General features: G+C 37.8%; 2 protein-coding genes across 2 annotated transcripts; both read left to right on the plus strand.

The window, feature by feature from the left end:
• Window positions 1–1616: 1616 nt before the first annotated feature.
• On the plus strand, window positions 1617–8170 carry LOC147856679 (uncharacterized). Its single transcript, XM_087328385.1, has 9 exons — window positions 1617–2355; window positions 2854–3063; window positions 3188–3441; window positions 3760–4030; window positions 4109–4192; window positions 4371–4502; window positions 5265–6976; window positions 7073–7136; window positions 7747–8170. The coding sequence occupies exons 1-9, from the start codon at window positions 2050–2052 to the stop codon at window positions 7768–7770; spliced, it is 3057 nt and encodes a 1018-aa protein (XP_087184511.1). The 5' UTR covers window positions 1617–2049; the 3' UTR covers window positions 7771–8170.
• An 8607-nt stretch (window positions 8171–16777) lies between these two features.
• Window positions 16778–18886, plus strand: LOC147856680 (thioredoxin-like protein AAED1, chloroplastic). The gene is made up of 7 exons (XM_087328758.1): window positions 16778–17110; window positions 17214–17260; window positions 17463–17577; window positions 17734–17778; window positions 17917–17976; window positions 18087–18182; window positions 18645–18886. Exons 1-7 carry the CDS (start codon window positions 16814–16816, stop codon window positions 18762–18764), a joined length of 780 nt encoding a protein of 259 aa, XP_087184884.1. The 5' UTR covers window positions 16778–16813; the 3' UTR covers window positions 18765–18886.
• Window positions 18887–19422: the final 536 nt, after the last annotated feature.

The raw sequence follows: 19422 nt of genomic DNA on the forward strand, positions 1-19422 counted from the left end.
TAGTTATATTTTATTCTCAGATGTCTAATAAGGTGGAGTGGTTCTACTTGAATCCACAAATAAAGACAAATAAACCTCAAACATGGATGCCAAATAATTTCTAGGATTTGAACAGAGATTGTGCATAATCTCGGAGGTTTGTTGGATAGTATAAAAGGTAATATGCAACAAGCAGAGCTTAAGCGATTGAGTTTCATGCCATTTGGGACATAGTTATATTTTATAAACGGATGTCTAATAAGGTGGAGTGGTTTTACTTGGCACCAACGTATTTATTTAAGCTGATGGGTACAATTTAGAGAAAAAGGGGATTTGTGGTATATCTTGTATGTATAGCCTTACAACGTTTTATAATACTAATGTAATATCTTTTTTTGGAAAAAATAAAAAATAAAAAAACAATTAAATAATAGTGGTTAATAGAAAATAACATAACATAACATAATAATCAAATATCTTTGCTAACTAATGTGAAGTAGTGTTTTTTTGGAGAAAAAAATAATCAAATATCTATCTCCTCAACGTACTTATAAATAGACACAAACTAATGAACAAACAAACAAAATCCAAGAATTCTCCTTAAACCAAGAAATCCTAAACCCTAAACCCTAAACCCATGAAGGTTTACTACTTTAATCTCCCTAGTTCAAGTTCTCGGTGGATCTGTTCCACTTCACATGCATGCATGTAACTTCGCGGCAACACTCAAGGGGTGAACACAAGATTAAGTATATTCATGCTAACATAACAAATCTTGAGGAGGCCCAAAGCACTTGTTTAATACATTAAAAAATCCGTTTTATGAAACATGGCTTCCAAGATCATTATATTTAATCACAAGAGTAATTATAAAGTTTTTATAATAGTGGCATGCCTTTGAGTTATGCTAACTTTGGTTGGAGTTTAAACATTTGCATTTTTGTCCTCTGACATTTGATAATATCGCCTTTTCTTTCGCCCTATCATTTTATATTATTAAAACCTTTTCATTTTTACCTTCTACGAGCTTTAACATTGATGTAAGAATGCTAGCGCACACATTGGAAAGAGGATCGTCAGAATGCAGCTCATACAAATTATAGTGGTTGGACTCTCTATGAGGAATATAAAATGCAGCTTCTCTTTACATAGTATTACGTCAACCCAATGCTTACCAATCCTTTGTATACATAAGGACTCTCCATTGCTTGCCAATCCATCATATATCGAAGCACAAATCACTCTCCATTGCCTGATAAAAGAGTTGAGGAGGAGCAAATGCATTGAAAAACATATAGGAGAAGGCCGCGACGGCTCGACCATCCTTGCTCAGTGACCAATGCCAAGAAGCATGATGATGATGATGATCATATACTGTGATTCAAGTGTGAGGAGCATGAGAGGCAAGCATACGCTGCTCGAGAGACCGACCGACCTGGGGCCATGGAGAAGCCTCATGATTGATTCATGGGATGGAGAAGGATACATACATACATACATACATACATACATACAAACAAGTTCTCTTGATCTCATTTAATAATATGTCGTTCATCTATCTGTCTATGCATACATATATACATATATGTATGTATGTATGTATGTATGTATGTATGTATATATATGTATGTATGTATGTATGTATGTATAATCATCTACCCCCATGGTCTCGCCTGCTCTCCGCTTCGTTTCTTGGCTACAATTTCTTGGCCATGGCTATGGCGGATCCTGCGCCGCCTTTCCTTCACATACACCATCGTCTTTAACCACTGCAACGAATCCCTTCCTTTGTCGTCACTCTGAAAATCTCTCAGAAATCCCTCTGCTGCATTCTAAACCCTTAAAGAAGACCCCGGCGCCTTAAAAGACAAAAACACTCTAGAACCCTTCAAAGTTTTCTCATGTTGATCGATACATAAACCCTGGAAAAAGGTTTTGATGAAAACAAAACCCTAGACGTGGCTTTGATGTATGTGAAACCCTAAAAAGTCCGTGACTCATTCTAAATCCTAGAAATAAACGATAGAACCTCATCATCATTGAAGAAGAAGGGTTGCATTTCGGTTCGCCATGTTTACTCCACAGAGAAAGGCATGGCCAAGATGGTCTCCATTATATGCAGAAAGGAAAGAGAAAGGAACGGTAGTTTGTTCTATTCCAGTTGATACCATTCTTGCTGCTACAGAGAGTAACAGAGAGATAAGCCCTCCGCAAGGATTGATTAGGTCAGTTGTAGAAGGAGATGGGTGCTCTGTTGGACAGTCTGAAACTGACATTTGGCGGCATTTCAAAGAGGTAGGGGCTCTTGATGAAGGCTCAATTGAGAAGAAGGATCGAGCTACTTTAATGGGCCACATTTCCAGATTGGAATCTGAGGTACTTCAATAATTCTATGCATTGATATAATTAGAATCATGTGTTGGCTGCCGTACATATGCTTTGGTCTTTGTTTGGTAAATGTAGATATGCTTTGTATTCTGCATAGATAAGACTAGATGACTGGATTAATCTAGGCAAGCTTGGTTAATATGAATGACACTCTATATTCAACTTGGTTACTTTAATATGTTCAACACAAGCAGTTGAAAACAAATGAATGATAGCATACTTATTCAGCATTATGTATCAGCATATGAGCTTGATTTTCGGAGACTCCTGAACCGTCTGCATGATAGCTGTCTGGACTTGCGATTTAGGGGAAGCGTTAGAGATCATTGACCATCACTCTTGGTCTAGCATTTCAATGATAGTCTTAGAACAAACTCATGGTTCGCTTCTAGGCAAATTCTTACTATTATCACATGAAGTAGTTGCAGTGATTTCTCAATACAAACAATAATACAATGGTTTTTGTTTCAATAAATATTGATGCAGCTTTATGACTATCAATACAATATGGGCCTTCTGCTAATGGAACGGAATGAATGGGGTCAACAAACTGAGAAATTGAAATCTATAGCTCAAGATGCAGAAGAGAAGCTACGAAGAGAGCTTGCTGCACACCTTTTAGCGGTCGCAGAAGCTGAAAAGCGTGAAGAGTCTTTAAAGCAAGCTCTTGCTGCTGAAAAACTATGTGTATATAATGTGAGTATCTTGCATTTTTTATATTATGGTTTTCAGCTTGGTCTTGGAATCTGGAATTACAAATATGCCGAATCTCTAGCGGCTTTTTGTAATCCTTTAATTCTTGTTACTGTATTATTGTCAGCTTGAGAATGCATTGAAGGAAGTGAGGTCTGAGTCTGCAGAAATAAAGCTTCTGGCTGAAAATAAATTGAAAGAAGCACAAGAATTGATTTCTGGAACAACTAATAAAGCTTTGGAGGCTGAGTCAAAGCTGCACATGATGGATGCCTTACAGGCAGAATTGAGCCACAAGAAAGGCATTGCAGAAAGGAAGCTACAGGAAGCTGAAGCACAGGAAGATATTTTGAGGAGAGAAAGGCTAGCTTTCAAAGCTCAGTAAGTTTTTTAGTTACTTTTATATTGTGTAATGATATAGTTGTATAGTAGAAATGGGAGACCACATTGTTCTAATATCTCTAGCTTATCATCAGATAAGAGCTTATTTTCAGCATTTCTTATGAGATTGCAAATATATCGATCAATTAATGACTGTATAATCCTATTCCTTCTTATGTAACAGATTGTGGGCTCTTTTTCTCCTATAGTATGCTAAGGTTCCAAAAATGTGTTATGCTGATTCATAACTTGTATGCATGTATAATCATACTTGGAGTCAAAATATACTAATATAAAGTGTATGATATTCATATTTAGACAAGAAGCTAACGAAAAGGAGCTGAACCGTCAGAAACAGAGCTTTCTTGAATGGGAGAAAAAGCTGGAAGAAGGTCAAGCAAGGTTGCTAGAAGGGCAAAAATTACTTAATCAGACTGAGGAGAGTATAAATCAAACAGAGTCTGCTCTGAAGAAAATGAAAAATGATTTACTAGCTATGAAAAAACAAATGGAGGATGAACGTTCATCATTGCAACAATTAGAAGCTGATTGCTCATCAAAGCTCTCTAGTGTAGCAATTAGGGAAGAGGTATGCTCTCAACATATTGCTGTATGGACTTTCCTAATGAGATATCCTCATGCTTCTAATTTTATTTCGATGAATCAGGTAATAGTAAAAAAGGAGATTGCAATGGAAACAAAGGAGCGCGAATTGATACTGCTTAAAGAGATGCTTTCAAACAGAGAACGTGTAAGATATAATGGATAATTCCCATTTTACTCATTAACTGTGGAATCTGTCTAATGAAATGCACTTCTTAAATCATGTAAGGAAGAGTATAATACATCAATCCCAGAATGAGATGATGTCTCATTATTAGAGTCCATAATTTTTTCTTTGACCTTGATTATTCAAGATTGTTTGACAGATACTAGAGAAGCGTGATGAACATGTCAATGCGACTGAGGTTCTTGTCTCAAAAGAAAGACAACATATAGAAGATTTAGAGAAGACATTGAAACAAAGAGAAGCTGCATTGTCAGAAAAACAGCACAATCTGGTAAGCCTTAATCACATCATTGATTTTTTTTTTTAATAAATCTAGTGCAGAGAAAAAACTCATAGTAAAAGTTTCTTTTCCTAACTTCTATTGTGATTTAAAGGAAACAACTGTCAATGTTTCTCTTTCTTTATAACTAGTTCCTCTTATTGCATCAAGAAAGTGTCAGGAAAAAGAGAAAATAAAAACATATTTACATTTATGGAATGTACTGAGCCAATGATGGGGACCACTTTGGTAGATGCAAACACGTGTAGATGTTAAACAATTATTATATAGAGCGACATTAAGAAGTGGAATTTGCTTGAACTCTTCAACACGTTACTTGAAGAGTTTGGGTATGTACTACTTGTTTGTGCAAGCTTTACAATATAATAATTGCAATCCAGATGGATAAGCTATTATTGTAATCAACCAAGCTATTAGCTTATATTGCAACTTGCTTGGTTGATCCATTCCTTTCATGGTGTGAATAATTTTGCATACCAATGTCTTCGATTACATGATAGCTTGTAACTTCTGGAGTTCATGCATGTATTTTATGAATGGTTGTTTCTGTTTATTGAGGTTTTGAATTAATCGTCAGTTGGAGCACTTGAAGCATAGAGTCTATTCTTAGGGTTTAGGGTTTAAGTGCTCAAGCACACATGTACATTCTGGTATTTTGTGTACCTTCAATTCTGGTGGCAGAGTAGTTTGCTGCAAGCATAGCTTTATTAAGTGCGCTATATCATGTTTGCAATGGCTTATGTTGACATGCAGACTGAGCTGCAAATTTTAGTGGAACAGCAAAAAGAGGAGGCTAACTCCAAAAAGGCAGACTATGAACAGCTTTTTATAACACAGCAATTGCTGAAGCAAGAATTAATCGAAGAGCAAAAGAGGCTTACACTTACTAAGCAAGAAAGAGAAGAACAACTTAAGCTGAAAACATGCCTGAAAGAGGAGATTGATGACTATAGAGCTAAAACAAAATCAATGAGTATGGAAGCCGAGGAATTGAATCGAGAGAAAGAGAGGCTTGAGAAAGAATGGGAAATGCTTGATGAGAAGAGTGAGAATGTGAAAAAATCAATGGAAAAAGTCGATGAAGAGGCACAAAGAGTGTCTGCATGGTTGCTTGCTGAAGAGGTGAGGTTAAAGGAAGAGAGAAGGCTGTTACAAGATCAAATGAGAAAGGAATCAGAAGCTTTGAAGCTGGAGATGGAGACGTTCACTAGAAGAATTGAACATGAAAGGGCAGAGTGGTTTGCGTCCGTAGAGAAGGATAAGGACGACCTTATAAGAGATCTGGAGCAAAGGAGAAGAGAGTTGGAAACAAACATAGAAAAGCAGAGGGAGGACATTGGAAATCATTTAAGGGAAGAAGAGCTGCGAATGAAGAGAGAACTTGAAAGGGAGAGGGAAAAGATTACCGCACCGTCTGAAGTGGTTGGAAAAGAGCTAGAAGAAGTCCGTTTGGAAAGACTAGAGCTTGAGAAAATGAGGGAAGAGATTACTCGAAGACATAAAGAATCTGAACAGCAGTGGATTGAGATCAGGAAAAATATCAATGAGCTGGGATTTGAGAAGGAGAAGCTTAAGGAGCAAAGTGAAGCTTTAATTAAACAAAGAGAAGAAAACATTGAAGAGGCTGAAAGACTTAAGAAGTTGAGAATTGAGCAACAAACTAGTCAGCAAAATGAAGAATTGTTGTCCCATGGCAATAGAGACAAAATGCTAAGACAAAACTCAGAACCAGATTTACTTCCTAGTGAAGCTGAAGACTCAACCTTTCAGTTTCCACTGAATGTTGATGGTAGAATCAGTGATGGAAAATTAACCGAGTCTCCTGCCCGACTTTCTTGGCTACAGAAATGTGTGTCAGGTATATCAGTATCACCAGAAAAGATGGCAAACTCCAATGGAACAACCAAGGATTTGGAAGAGAGTAATGCTTCTCTGGGGTCAGAGCTTGGTAACAACCAACTGGACACAAGATCTGATGGAGGCCAAGTAGGATTCAATCCAGTTTCAAGGTCAAGTGCAAGCTTTACTCCTAGCAGTACTAGAGGTAAACTCAAGAAGAGTCAGAAAGCCAAAACCCCAAGTCTTAGAAGGGCGCCCCCTACCCCTACACTGAATGTAGATGCTGAAAGATTATATGAGTCTCAATTGCAACATAAAGAGATTATCAGCAGTCACAAGTACAAAGAAGGATTGCAGATGCATGAGGAAAAGTTCATAGATTCAGGCACTCAATCAGCTATTGAGCATGATAAAGACACTATGTCTTATATTGAAACGAGAAAGCGAGCTTTTAGTCAGACTACTGATACTATGAGTGAAGCAGAAACTGGAGACATGGAAGCAGAGTCTGAGATCACAACAGGTGGCAAGAGGAGACGGCATAGTAAAGATCACGGAATTTCTTTATCAAGTGATTTGAAGGAGACTCCCAGGACAAAGCGTTACAATTTAAGACGCTCTACTGTGTAAGTCTATGGAAGAAAACAATTTTTCTTATTGCAATTTACTGCACTTTTCTGTTTGTCTTCGCGAACTTATCAATTTGTTTATGCTTGTTCCAGTACCAAGACGGGGGCTTCAAAAACAGTAGCTGGTCGAGAAACTCATGATCAAGAGAACTTGAATGTAAGCGTTATGATTTTGTGTGTTTATGCTGCTAGTATTCCTTTGTTCTGGTTATGATCACTCGGTTCCAGACATTTAAATGAGAAGGAAATTAGTTTGTCTTAAACTTCGTAATAACATGCATAGAAGTGTCATGTCATGATTTGAAAATTGGGAAGTAGCCGTAAAAACTAATACAGCTTACACCAGAACTAGAGTCAACTAGTGAGAGTGAATTTGGTGAAGTTAGAAATATGCAGAAGTTGGTGAACATAAAAAATCGGAATCTACAGTAAAGTGAGCGGTAGTTGCACAATTGAATAAATGATTTGAGGAGTAGGTTAATAGCTGCCTATTTTTCGTTTGAGATAGAACTACTAGACAATGGCCTTCCTGCATCATGACAATGCAGGGTTTGATTATTGAATGTTGAATAATGGTGTTGAGCCATGTCTACGCAATACAGACTTCTGGAGTTTATTCCTTATCAATTTCTGCAATAGCTGAAAACATTTAAACTTCAATAATTATGACGTTGTTTCTGTCACAGGATTCATTCAATGTTCAAAATATTAATGAATTATTTTATACCCTTCAGCACTCAAATGATTGGTTTTCTTATATACTGCAGGATGTTAAAAGAAATTTGTGGTGAATGGCAAAACGAGTGCAGAGGGCTGCAAAGATTTAAAATAGCAAATATAATTATTATTTTTTTGTGTGTGGGGGGGGGGGGGGGGGCGACTGAGGAAGTTGGGTTGGATGTTTCGGAGACCTACTTTACTTTATATAAAACGAAAGATTTGTACAGTTGGAAGAATAATAATCATAATACTATGAAGTTGATCCACATGTACATAAACTGGTGTATAAGCTATGCTTTATTCATTCAAAGGAGAAGAAGATCAATTTTGCATATGAGTTTGTCCTGCTAATCTTAATGGAAGAAGCGAGACAGTGGGAGCATCTTTGTTGATGAATTAATATGAAGGCAGTTTGCTTGAACAATAACAATTTATACATTTCCTATTCAAATACTTCTTTGGTCTCTTTAATCATGGTGATTCTCTCTACTTGTTATATGTAGATCCGATATAACGCTTGTGTCCATAAAATATAGGAGGTGATATTGATTGAATCATTGCGAGGTCTCAGTTTTTCAATCACATGTTTTCCAAATGTTTTGGGCTAATGACCCTTCTATCGTGGTCATCTGATAAGGCATGAAAACCTAGCTTGATGATCACGAATCCTTGGTTTGGCCAAGGTTCTCAATGCCGTGTTTAGATGTTAAATATCCATAGGAACCTTGCTCAAAAATCTTCTCCATAGGAACCTTGCTCAAGAATCTTCTTGACAAATTTGGAAAATATGTTGACAAGCATGGACGAATACCTTTTGGTCAAAACCCTATTGTAAAGTTTGGTCAAAAGGTACTTTGCATGTAATCTTGGTGCCAAAGATATGGTACAGCAATATGACATAGAGGATGCATTATTAACTGATGGGTAGTTAAAAGTTTTTAATATAGTCATCCATGACATAGCATGGATATGTTTTGAAGTAATCTTCTTGCTAACCCTCCTTGTCAATTTGGTTCAACAAAATTATATATGTACATTCACAACCTCATCTCACCAAAACTTTTTGATTACAAACTAGCAATGATGAGGGTATAGTTGCAAAGCTTGTATTTTGCATATGGATTCTAGTCCCATGTAATGAAGGGGTTTAACAATCTTCACGTTTTGTGTTTGAGATCATGAATGTTTCACATATTGCTCTTGAAAGTATGACCTTAGAAGTTTAGTTTCCATAAGCCAAGGATAAGTTCTTGCACATCAACATCAATCATATATATTATTCTTGAGTAAAAAATGCATTGTTGGCCCTTGCCTATCAAACTAATATCTAAGCGCAAAATTGGTGGAGCGAGGATGCGTGCTACATCTGTAGCAAACAAACAAAAGGGATGTAGTTCCAACATGTGCATAGGTTGATGGCTTTCATCATGCATGTGTGCGTGGTAGATTGTTGGCAAAGACTAGTTACTGGTACCCGGAGCCAATTTCTTTTTAGATCTTCGTGCTTCTGTACAATCACAATCTTATGAAAAAATGTGACAAGTTGTTCATCTTTCTTAGAGCATTGTGGCATAAACGTGTGAGTGGGCCGTTGTAAGCATCCTTGGGTCAGGTCAGGCTTAAGCTTTCGTCAATAATAGGGTTGAAACATGTTTCTGATGTAACTTTGTACTCAGAACTCCGTTTTGATGATTTTTAGCTCGTTGCGAAGCTCATTCATTCATAGGGCTTTCCAAAGATTATTTGGAAGTTGAGTTTCGTTATCGTTACAAGAAGCTACAAGGAAAATGGTCATCGTCTCAGGTTAGTTCTCTCAATCTCTATTAGGATGGCTGACACAACAATAGGAAGTGAGTTGATGATTGTCGATGGATGTGGTAGTAATGATGGTTGTAAAAATTACAAGAGGAAAACATTTATTGATTTTACAGAACATGAGAAAACATCATATGTTGCTATTCTTGGTGGGAAAGATGTTATTGGAGATGATTGTGATATTGACAGTTGATAGAAGATTCGTGCATGTGATGGAATGGGTTCGGTGGTGGATTGTAAAGATATATTAAAACAACAATGTCCAATTTGGGTGACCATTGATTGTAGTAACTCATTCTTTTGGGATTTACTACCAGGATTGATGTCTCAAATTGGTAAAGTTTTGGTTGCTCCTCATGTTAATTCGTTGAACAAATGTAGATTTTGCATGTTATGGGATACAAGTTGTAAACTTCCAGGATGATTAAGTATAGATACATCTCGATTTGGTCGATTTCGTTTTAAGCTTCAATTGGAGACTTTTGCAAGACATTATTTTAAATGTGGTAAATTGGGGCATTTTATGGATGAATGCCAATATCATGGTGAACTATCCCTGAAAAGTTGTGTCAAAGGGAAAAATAAGGAAGATGTTGAGAACGATATTGTCTCAATGGTTGATATGGTCATGGATGAGGGAACATCTCATGGGTTAGAGCAAGATCCTAAAGTTCATGGTCATGTCAGAGGTGTTGGGGAGGAGAATGGAGTAAGTATTAATGATGGCCTAGATGTTGAAGATGGAGAGTGGCATCAAGTGAAGCACAAGATAAAAGGGAAGGGTGTTGCCATACAAATGGACACAAAAGATACTAACGGTAAGGCATTACCAAAAGATAATTTGAGATTGGATGAGGACTATAAGAAAAATCCTTGGCAGAAACAAGTGCGAAATCAGAGAGTGTCCAACCAATTACAATTCGAATCTTCACGAAGGGTGGTGCAACTTCAATTAAATCAAGGACTTCATTTTCGTGGAGCTAGACAACAAAATCGTATTATTGGTGGATGAGATGTAGTACACACAAATCCTTATGTAGCTCTTGAACAAGTAGTTAGTACATTCATGAATACAATGCTCATAAAGAGCAAGTTCTTACTAAAGGTGTTAAATGAAAGTGGTATCATGGAATGTGCGAGGGGCACCTTCTCCTCATAAGAAATATATATTATGGAAAACTTTATTTGATAAAGAATGGGATGTTTTATGTGTAGTTGAACATACGTGTCATGATTTAGCAGGATCTGTGTAACATTTGTGTGGATATTCGCATATTATGCATGACAATTATCACATCATTACGCAGGGGTAGTCATGATTATTCGTGGTTTGTTTTGTCCGCATATAGTCTATAATGATCCATATTGACATTTGTTGGTAATGGAAGTCAAGTATTTTGAGGATTTGATATGATTGGTAGGAATCTATGCACGCAATAATGCTAATCAACGCATCGAGTTATGGTCTTCAAGTATCCATGTGTCACGGTCCGTGACACCATGGTTATTAGTGGGTCGTGCTGGTTTGTTAATGGGTGATTTTAATGTGTGTTGATGCTTCACAATCTACTTCACGATTCTCATTGATGGATTCTCCTGACCAAGAAGTTTGGGACACATTGGCATCATAGGTTTTGAATTTGGATGTATGGAGATGGTTGCATCAACATGAGGTTGGGATTATATTTCAGTCTATGCAATATACGGAAACATGAAGTAGGTTAGATAGAATCTATGTTATGCATAATGAGTCCTTTTTGCCAGAGATGCTTAATATATCAATTATGCAAGAGGTTGTGACATCGGATCATTTTTCCATATGTTTTGAGTTTCATAAACATGGGATTGATCTGTACAAAACATTGCTTGATCGAGTTCCTTTGAGGTTTAATTCTTCTTTATTATTACATTCCTTATTTGATGCCTATATGCAACAAAATTTTGGCATGTTTTTAGAACAAGTTATTTCAAAAGGATGGCATGCATGGGATACAACACTACAAAACATCAGTGATATTCATCGTACGTATGATATGACTAATGCTAAAGACGTAAGAAATTGATTGATAAGTTTTCATATATTTTTATGCGATGCAATGTACTAATGATGAATAATCCGCATGATGGAGACCTTTTGGATCTTCAAGTTCAAGTACAGGACATTGTGAAGAATTTGTCTTGTCAAAGTTATCCACTAACCAAACTACGTTAGTTAAATGAGGGATTTATAGATAATCAATCACAATCTCATATGTTTTTAAGGATTAAGACCATTATATGCTCATTCAAATGCGGTACAAATTAAGATAGGGGATGACATTGTTGTAGACCCAATCAAGGTTATTGAGTTATGTATTACTCATTTTAAGAATTTGATTGGGCCAGAGTTGATTATTAATGAGGATGTGTTGAAAGCACGCCAAGAGTTTTATAATGTAATTGGGTGTGTCGTGAATACAAATATTTGTCAAGAATTGGATGTTGATTTTGAAGAAACTGAGGTGGAAAAGGTATCGTTACACCTTCCTTGGGATTGTTTTACAAATGAAGTTTTTAAGAAGTATGTTGACATGCTTAAGGGTCCATTCACACAAATGTTTCAACAATGTTGGGATTCTGGTTTCATGCCCAAGAGTTGGAAGGTGGGCTTAATCAAATTGATACCAAAGGTACCATTTTCGGAGCCATTTCATCAATGGAGGCCTATTTCATTGATAGGAGGGTTGTACAAAGTGTTTGCAAAGATATTATCCAACTGACTTAAGAAATTCTTACCTCAACTTATTCATCCATCTCAATATGGTTTTATTGCAGGTAGAAATATATTGCATAATGTTTTGAATGTTCAAATGGCTATCGATTATGCTCGACATACACATCAAGAAATGGTTATGGTTCAATTAGATTTGGAAAAAGCATATGATCATGTTAATTGGTCTTTCCTCTCAGGTGTGATGTATAATATGGGGTTTGGTCCTCGTATCTGACGACTTATCTTTTTGCTAGGACAAAATGCAATCTCGCGTGTGATGCTTCATGGCGGAATTACTCCGAAAGTGTTTCTTACTAGATCCATGCGGCAAGGATGTCCACTAAGCCCATTATTATTTGCTATTGTTACACGTCCTTTGTTAGTAGTGTTGTCAAATCTTGCGGCTAGTGGTGATATTGTGGGTTTGCATCTTCCTTCTGGTGGACAATTGGTGGCACAAGCATTGATTGATGATTCTTTTATGTTTTTACAAGCATCAAAAGAAAATCTTGAAAGGAGTATGCAAGTTTGGGATCAATTTGCTTTGGCTTCCGGGTTGTATATAAATTGGAGGAAGTCTCGCCTTATTTCTTGTACGAAGAGTGATTTGGAGTGTTTGGGATGGCAAGGGTCAATGATTACACGAGGATCAATTTATTGACATTTGGGTTATCCATTGGGTGTTGATATTGGTGTTCAATTGATTTATTGGATTGGTAGTAAATTGAAGGACAAATTTATGTATTGAAAGTCTCAATTATGGCCCTTTCATGTACGACTCAAAGTGGTGCCTTGTATCTTGATACCCATGTTATTATAATTTTTTGCCTTTACTACCTTGGACTAAGAAGGCATTACAAAACATGTAACAACCTATTCGGTTCATGTTGTGGCGGAAGGGAGAAATTATGGGAGTTACGTGGATTTCATGGGACCATTTGGCTACTCTTAAAAGGTTAGGTGGTGCAACAATATTGGAATCTGGAAATGCATTTCATGGCTTGTAGATTTGTATTATTACGATATATATTTCAACAAGGTCAACCATGGATATCTATGATGCAATATTTTATTGAGCATGAAGGATTGGTGCACGGGAAAACAAAGATTCAAGCATCCTGGTGGCCATTACTCAATAGAAGTATACCTCTAAAGATTTGACATTCTGTATGTGGACAACATTTGGTAAGATCATGGCAAGATGCATTATCTCTATTTGAATGGAGACCATCAAGTGATCGAGAATCTTGTAATTCATTACAAAATGAATTGCTTGTTTCTTCTCCAGTGTTGTTTTGACATGGGAAAGAGAAGTTGAGATCTCAATTCAATCGTTTATTTCAATTGGGGATAATTGTACATTTGGAATGTGTGGTTGATAATGAATCTCAAAGGTTGTCGAAATTTGAAGATGCTAAGCAATGGTTATGTATTCCCCCAAATAAATCCATAATTTGGGGGAATACATAACCATTGCTTAGCATATTCAAATTATTGCAAGGATCTTTGCCATGGAAAACAAATGTTGCACCTTGGGTGGATTAGTGGTTACAAGATGATACACGCTTGTTACAGGTCGGTACAAATATATTGTATCATTATCCAATGGAATCACTATCTTGGCTATCTCCTAAAGCAGCGAAGTTGTGGAAGTATGTAAGTAAGATGCAAGGTGGTGGAAAATATTACAATGTGGTTGGCATTGCCATCTACCATTTCGTGCAAAGGTATTCATATGGAGAGTCATGATTGGTGGGCTCCCATTAGGTTTGGCCTTAAAGAGACGAGGACTAGGGTCTGGCACTTATTTCTTTTGCATCGTTCCATTGGAGGATAGTACACATAAGTTCATTAAATGTCCTATAGCGTGTACCATTTGGAAGTACTTATCAGACATTTGGCATGTTTTAACCCGTTGTTGTTTGAGACCTCAACAATGTGTTTTTTCTCAATATGTTCAAAATGGTTCAAATGATGAGATGGAGATATTGTTCCAATTTTTACGTTATTGGGGACTACAACACAATTGGAATATGTGTAATGCTTTCATGTTTGATAATAGACATGGGATGAAAGCTTATATAAAGAAGCTGAAAGGTATTCTCATGTGGAATTTTTGGATGTTAGAGCATGTGGGGATCATTTCCTCAAATGCATATTTAGGTTTTTTAATGGCATTACAGGACGCCCCTCTACCTACATAGCATATGATAGGTAGGGGAGACTAAGAAGTGTTGTAACTAAGTGGATTTTACATACAATTAATATAGTTGTGTGCTTTTACCAAAACAAGAGAGAGAGAGAGAGAGAGAGAGAGAGAGAGAGAGAGAGAGAGTAAATGCTAATACTAAGGTTAGTTAACTAGTAGCTCAAGAGTCATCGACGACCACTCTTGCCTGATTCGCTACCATTAGGGTATTATACACCAATCCAGATCCTTGGCCCAACGATATCAACGGGAGGGAAAACTCCATTGATCTATAGACGGGTTCCAGTGTTAAGCACTTGGAATCCACACACTTTGATAACATCACCAACAAGGGGTAGAGTAACAATACCAAACAACAATGGGTTAAGTGGGCATCGTTAAGGAGTAGACGCATGAGTGCAATATCGATGTAGTTGCCCAATTAAGCATTATTTAGGACACCACATCTTGACCTAATAAAAGTATAAGGTGAGACATAAGTGGTCCAAAGCCCATTTTATGCATTTACTCGAAAACAAAGGACCAACGAACATGTTCATAAGTTCTCTCCAATTGTGTGTGTGTGTGTGTGTGTGCGCACACACATGCTTTTTCTTATGAAATTGATACAAAAGCAAGTGGCTTGCTTGATTTTCTTGCTCAATTAGTGATGGTTCTTTCCCTTTGTATTGAGGTGTGGGCTGAAGTAAAATGTGGTGTTGTCCAACATTCTCCAACCAACAAAGAGTGAGTCGAGAAACCAATCCAAGTACAAATAATTCAGGTTGACATTAGGCCCCCACAGAACATAGAACATGGGCTGGCTTCTGACGAACTTGAGGTTCCGACGTGCGAGCCGGTGGTAAGTGAGCCACTTCATCGGTACCTGCCCATGAATTTGTGTTCAGTCAGCGGTTATTCCCTTCCCGCGCTGGTAGCTCAACTGTTAACCGCTTCATCCGTGATTGGTCTACGGTTTCAATCCCTTCATGTGCTTCATGAAGAAGCGCTTCCTCCTCGCGCATAACGCTTCATCCGGCTGGGCTGGGCCGGAATTCAACAGAAATCTAGATTTCCAGAGTTGGGGGGAGTTGAAGAGGGATAAACATGGGCAAATGTGTCTAAGCTTAGTAAAGCATGATTGAGACAAGGATAGGGCCATCTTTGACTGATTTGTCTATATATGCTCTTTATCTTTGTGGAAATTCTAAATTCTACGTGTGCCATCCCCTTCTATAATAGCATTACAGCCGTAAAAAACAAACATAGTAAAGCAGGATCGAGAAAAGGCATGGTCCATGGTCCATGGTTAGTGTATTATGCTCTTTATCTTTGTGGAAATTCTCGGTTCTATGTTTGCCATCCCCTCCTATATAGAAACACATTGTGTTATATCTCACCTTCAAACGACATGCACATAATAGTTGCAAAACAATTCACTTCCAAAAAGGTGCATCGGTGATTGAAACACTTCTACATTAGTGAATGTGAGAACAAGTTCTAAGTTATTGGGGTGAATGAAGGCACCAAACCAGTAGGCTGGAATTAATTACATTACGACAACACCTCTACAATTGCTCATTTTTTCCTTTCTAAATCTTTCATAGTGGTAGGAGTTAAATAACTTCTTAAGCAAAAATTGAACGTGATTGTAGAACATCTCACCGATATTTGTAGTCACATTGATTGGTTCAAATGCCAAAACATGTGTTGAGGTGACACAGATTCAAGTCCTAAAGCAAAAAACCTTGCATTCATTCATTCATTTTTAGTTGATATGAACCATGACAAAGGAGCAAGGCTTTTGGATCGCATGTCCTTCATAAAATGCCGCCACACTAATTTCATCGACAACATTGGTGCTACTAGATTCGATTAGAGGTACACCATTGTGTGGTCACAATCACGATCAGAATGAATCCTTCAACTCATGAATGACGTTGTGTCTATCTTCTTGTGCCTAGGAATCAGCAACGGCTTGGTTTGGCCAAAAACGGTTTGGTTCGGCCTGAACCATACCAAACCGAGTTCAAACCGGTTAAGGAAGCTCAAACCTGAACCGAGGCGAACCGAGCCTCCAACGGTTTAACAGCTCGGTTCAGGATTGAGCCGAGCCATCGCTGACTCCTATGGTCGCGTCCATCTTCTGCAAATTAAAGCCACCCAAACCCAAAAGAAAACCAGGGGGAAAAGGGTCTTACCAAATTTGATGGTCTACAGAGCACCACACCAGTACCACCACAAAATGAATGTGTGTGAGACACAGAGAGAGAATGGTGACTAGAAAAACAGAGCAGCATGAGCAGACATTAGGTAGCTCTGTATCCATCCATAGAATTAATCAGTATACTGCCTCCTAATGGCTCCTGCTGCCATCTCCTCATGGCAAGCATCTTGTGGTTCCATGATCACCCACCACCACAGCCACCACAACAAACTTCCCTTCTGTTCCTCTTCCATTAAGCCTTCCCTTGCCAAGATTAAGCTTCTTCAAGCACAAGGCTATGTCAACCATAAATATACTCGATTGCAGGCCACCGCTTCTTCTTCTTCTTCTTCTTCTTCTGTTAGTGAGGCTGCCAAGCTCTCTTCTATCTCCATCCTAACCACCGATGGTGTCCGTGTGCAGTTCAAAGACCTTTGGAACCAGAACTCGGTAATTAGCATTATGTAATGTTTCTTGATTCTCCGTTCGCTTTCGTATCTGGATCCATCTTCTCACGTCCCTTTTTTTTTTCTTGGGGTTCTCATTTTCGCAGGAAACGGCAGTGGTGGCATTTCTCAGGCATTTCGGTTGCCCTTTTTGGTAAGTTTTGTTCTATTTTGTACCAGTTTCCCAATAGAGAGATCAATCCGGTTTTGGTTTGTGCCTTTTCTAGTGTAGTGCTCGATTTACCATTTCTTTGCTCCTTTCCTACTACCCAGATCAATCTAGTCTTGGTTTGTCCTTTTCCTACTGTAAAGGTCAATCTACTGATTTGGCTCTCTTCCACATTTTCACACTATAGCTGGGAGTTTGCTGCATCTCTGCGTGATTTAAAACCTCAATTTGATGCCGCTGGAGTTAAACTCATTGCCATTGGTGTTGGCACTCCTGACAAAGCCCAAATTTTAGCAGAGAAGGTATGTCTTCTTTGACACTGTTCCGTCTCTTTCTTTCTATTTCATGTTTTGCACTCTGTGTTTTATTGCTTGTTTTCTTTTCTGTGTATGCTTCCTCTATTTATTCTCTGTATCAATACCAGAAGTCTTATCATTTTGTTTGTGTGTTTTCTCTAGCTTCCATTCCCTAAAGAGGCTTTATTTGCCGACCCGGAAAGGAAGGTATGTGATATTTAATGATTCATGAAATCAGGCTTCCTGTTGTGTTTAATGCTCTGATTTCATGCAAACCATATCAGATTTTGTATTATTTTTTTAATATTTTGCTTACGTTTAAACTATATGAAAACATTTTTGTAGGCATATGATGCTCTTGGTCTGTATTATGGTTTTGGTCGAACGTTCTTCAACCCTGCCAGTGTGAGTAAATTGACTAGAAATATGCATGGGATCCTTAAATCTCTTTTGAGATGACTCTATGTTGAATCAGGAAAATCCACCCAAAAATATACTCTTTATCTTTCTTTCAGGCAAAAATATTAGGTCGGCTTGATGCAGTTCAGAAAGCCACCAAAGATTACACCCTGGAAGCTACACCATATGATAGGGCATCCGTATTACAACAGGTGAATGATTAAATATAACGTTTTATATAGTTCAACTATGTAGTAGTGGGGAGTAATTAGAACTTTGTGCATAATAACTTCAATCGTATATACATAATCCTTCGAAAGATGTAATGACACAATTAAATGTGAGGCTAAAGCCTTGCTATGAAGTATGGCATCCATCCCCTACGAGTAGTGGATGAGACCATGCTTATATACACCTGACAAGCTAGTATGCTCGAGCTTTCTTAGCTGTTTTTCACTCACTATATGTGTTCGATTATGTTTTGTTGGATGTCCTCCCCTAGCTTATGTGTTCTTAAGATTCTCTACATTGCATCTGGATGTAACTTTGGTTTCATAGCTCATTTGGCCTTCAAGATAGTATTTCGTTCCATTTCTCTCTTTCGTTTACATTTGCACAGCATGCGAGCATATTAGCAAGGTGTGTAACTCGGAAACTCTGTTTATTCTTTGCAGGGTGGGCTTTATGTGTTTAAAGGAAAGCAGCTTGTGTTTGCTAGGAAAGATGAAGGGACTGGAGACCATGCATCCTTGGATGATGTATTGAATGTATGTTGCTCACCAGCACTAGTGTGAGCATGCCTCAGATTTCCATCCTACATTATAATATGCAAATGAAATGCTCGAGAATTATGTAAAGAGAGCTTATGTATACATCAGACCGTTGCCCTCATAAGTGCTTGGAGAATTTCATCCTACACGTGTGCTGTGCAAATGATTTTTCCGAGAATTCTGTAAAGAGATTCATATTGAATCAATACAACATCAAGAAAACATCATTGTGAACAATAGATGTAATCGGAGCCATTTTTCAAGGCAAGAATATTCTAGGGGAGCCAATTAACATAAGAAGTTAATGGAATGGAAGTTAGATTCTCTTGCATTCATGTCAAAGGGGTGTTATGACGTTAATTTAAATGGCCTAAAACAAGTAAGGAGGTTTTCCTAGAGCATAGAACAAAGGGTTTCTAGAGTGAGGGGACGTAGTGCGGGAGGTTTACACACCTAAACTCTCGTGTCTTTTGAGAGTGTCTTGCTTGCACCTTTATGCTCGATGTTATTGTGGCATCAACGTTATTCACAAGCAAAACGTTCCTACACGCCAGTTTTGCACACCCAAGTAGAATTTGGAGAATGATCCATTTTGATCGAGAGCAACGAAGTGCCGTGCCGAAGCATGTCTCAATCAAAAGCTCTATGGGTTAATTATGTGTATGTGTAAGCCACCTATATC

Source organism: Azolla caroliniana, unplaced genomic scaffold (genome assembly GCF_043228905.1).
Source record: "Azolla caroliniana isolate FFs.n. ecotype wild unplaced genomic scaffold, voAzoCaro1.0.p SCAF_12, whole genome shotgun sequence".
Classification (NCBI taxonomy): domain Eukaryota; kingdom Viridiplantae; phylum Streptophyta; class Polypodiopsida; order Salviniales; family Salviniaceae; genus Azolla; species Azolla caroliniana.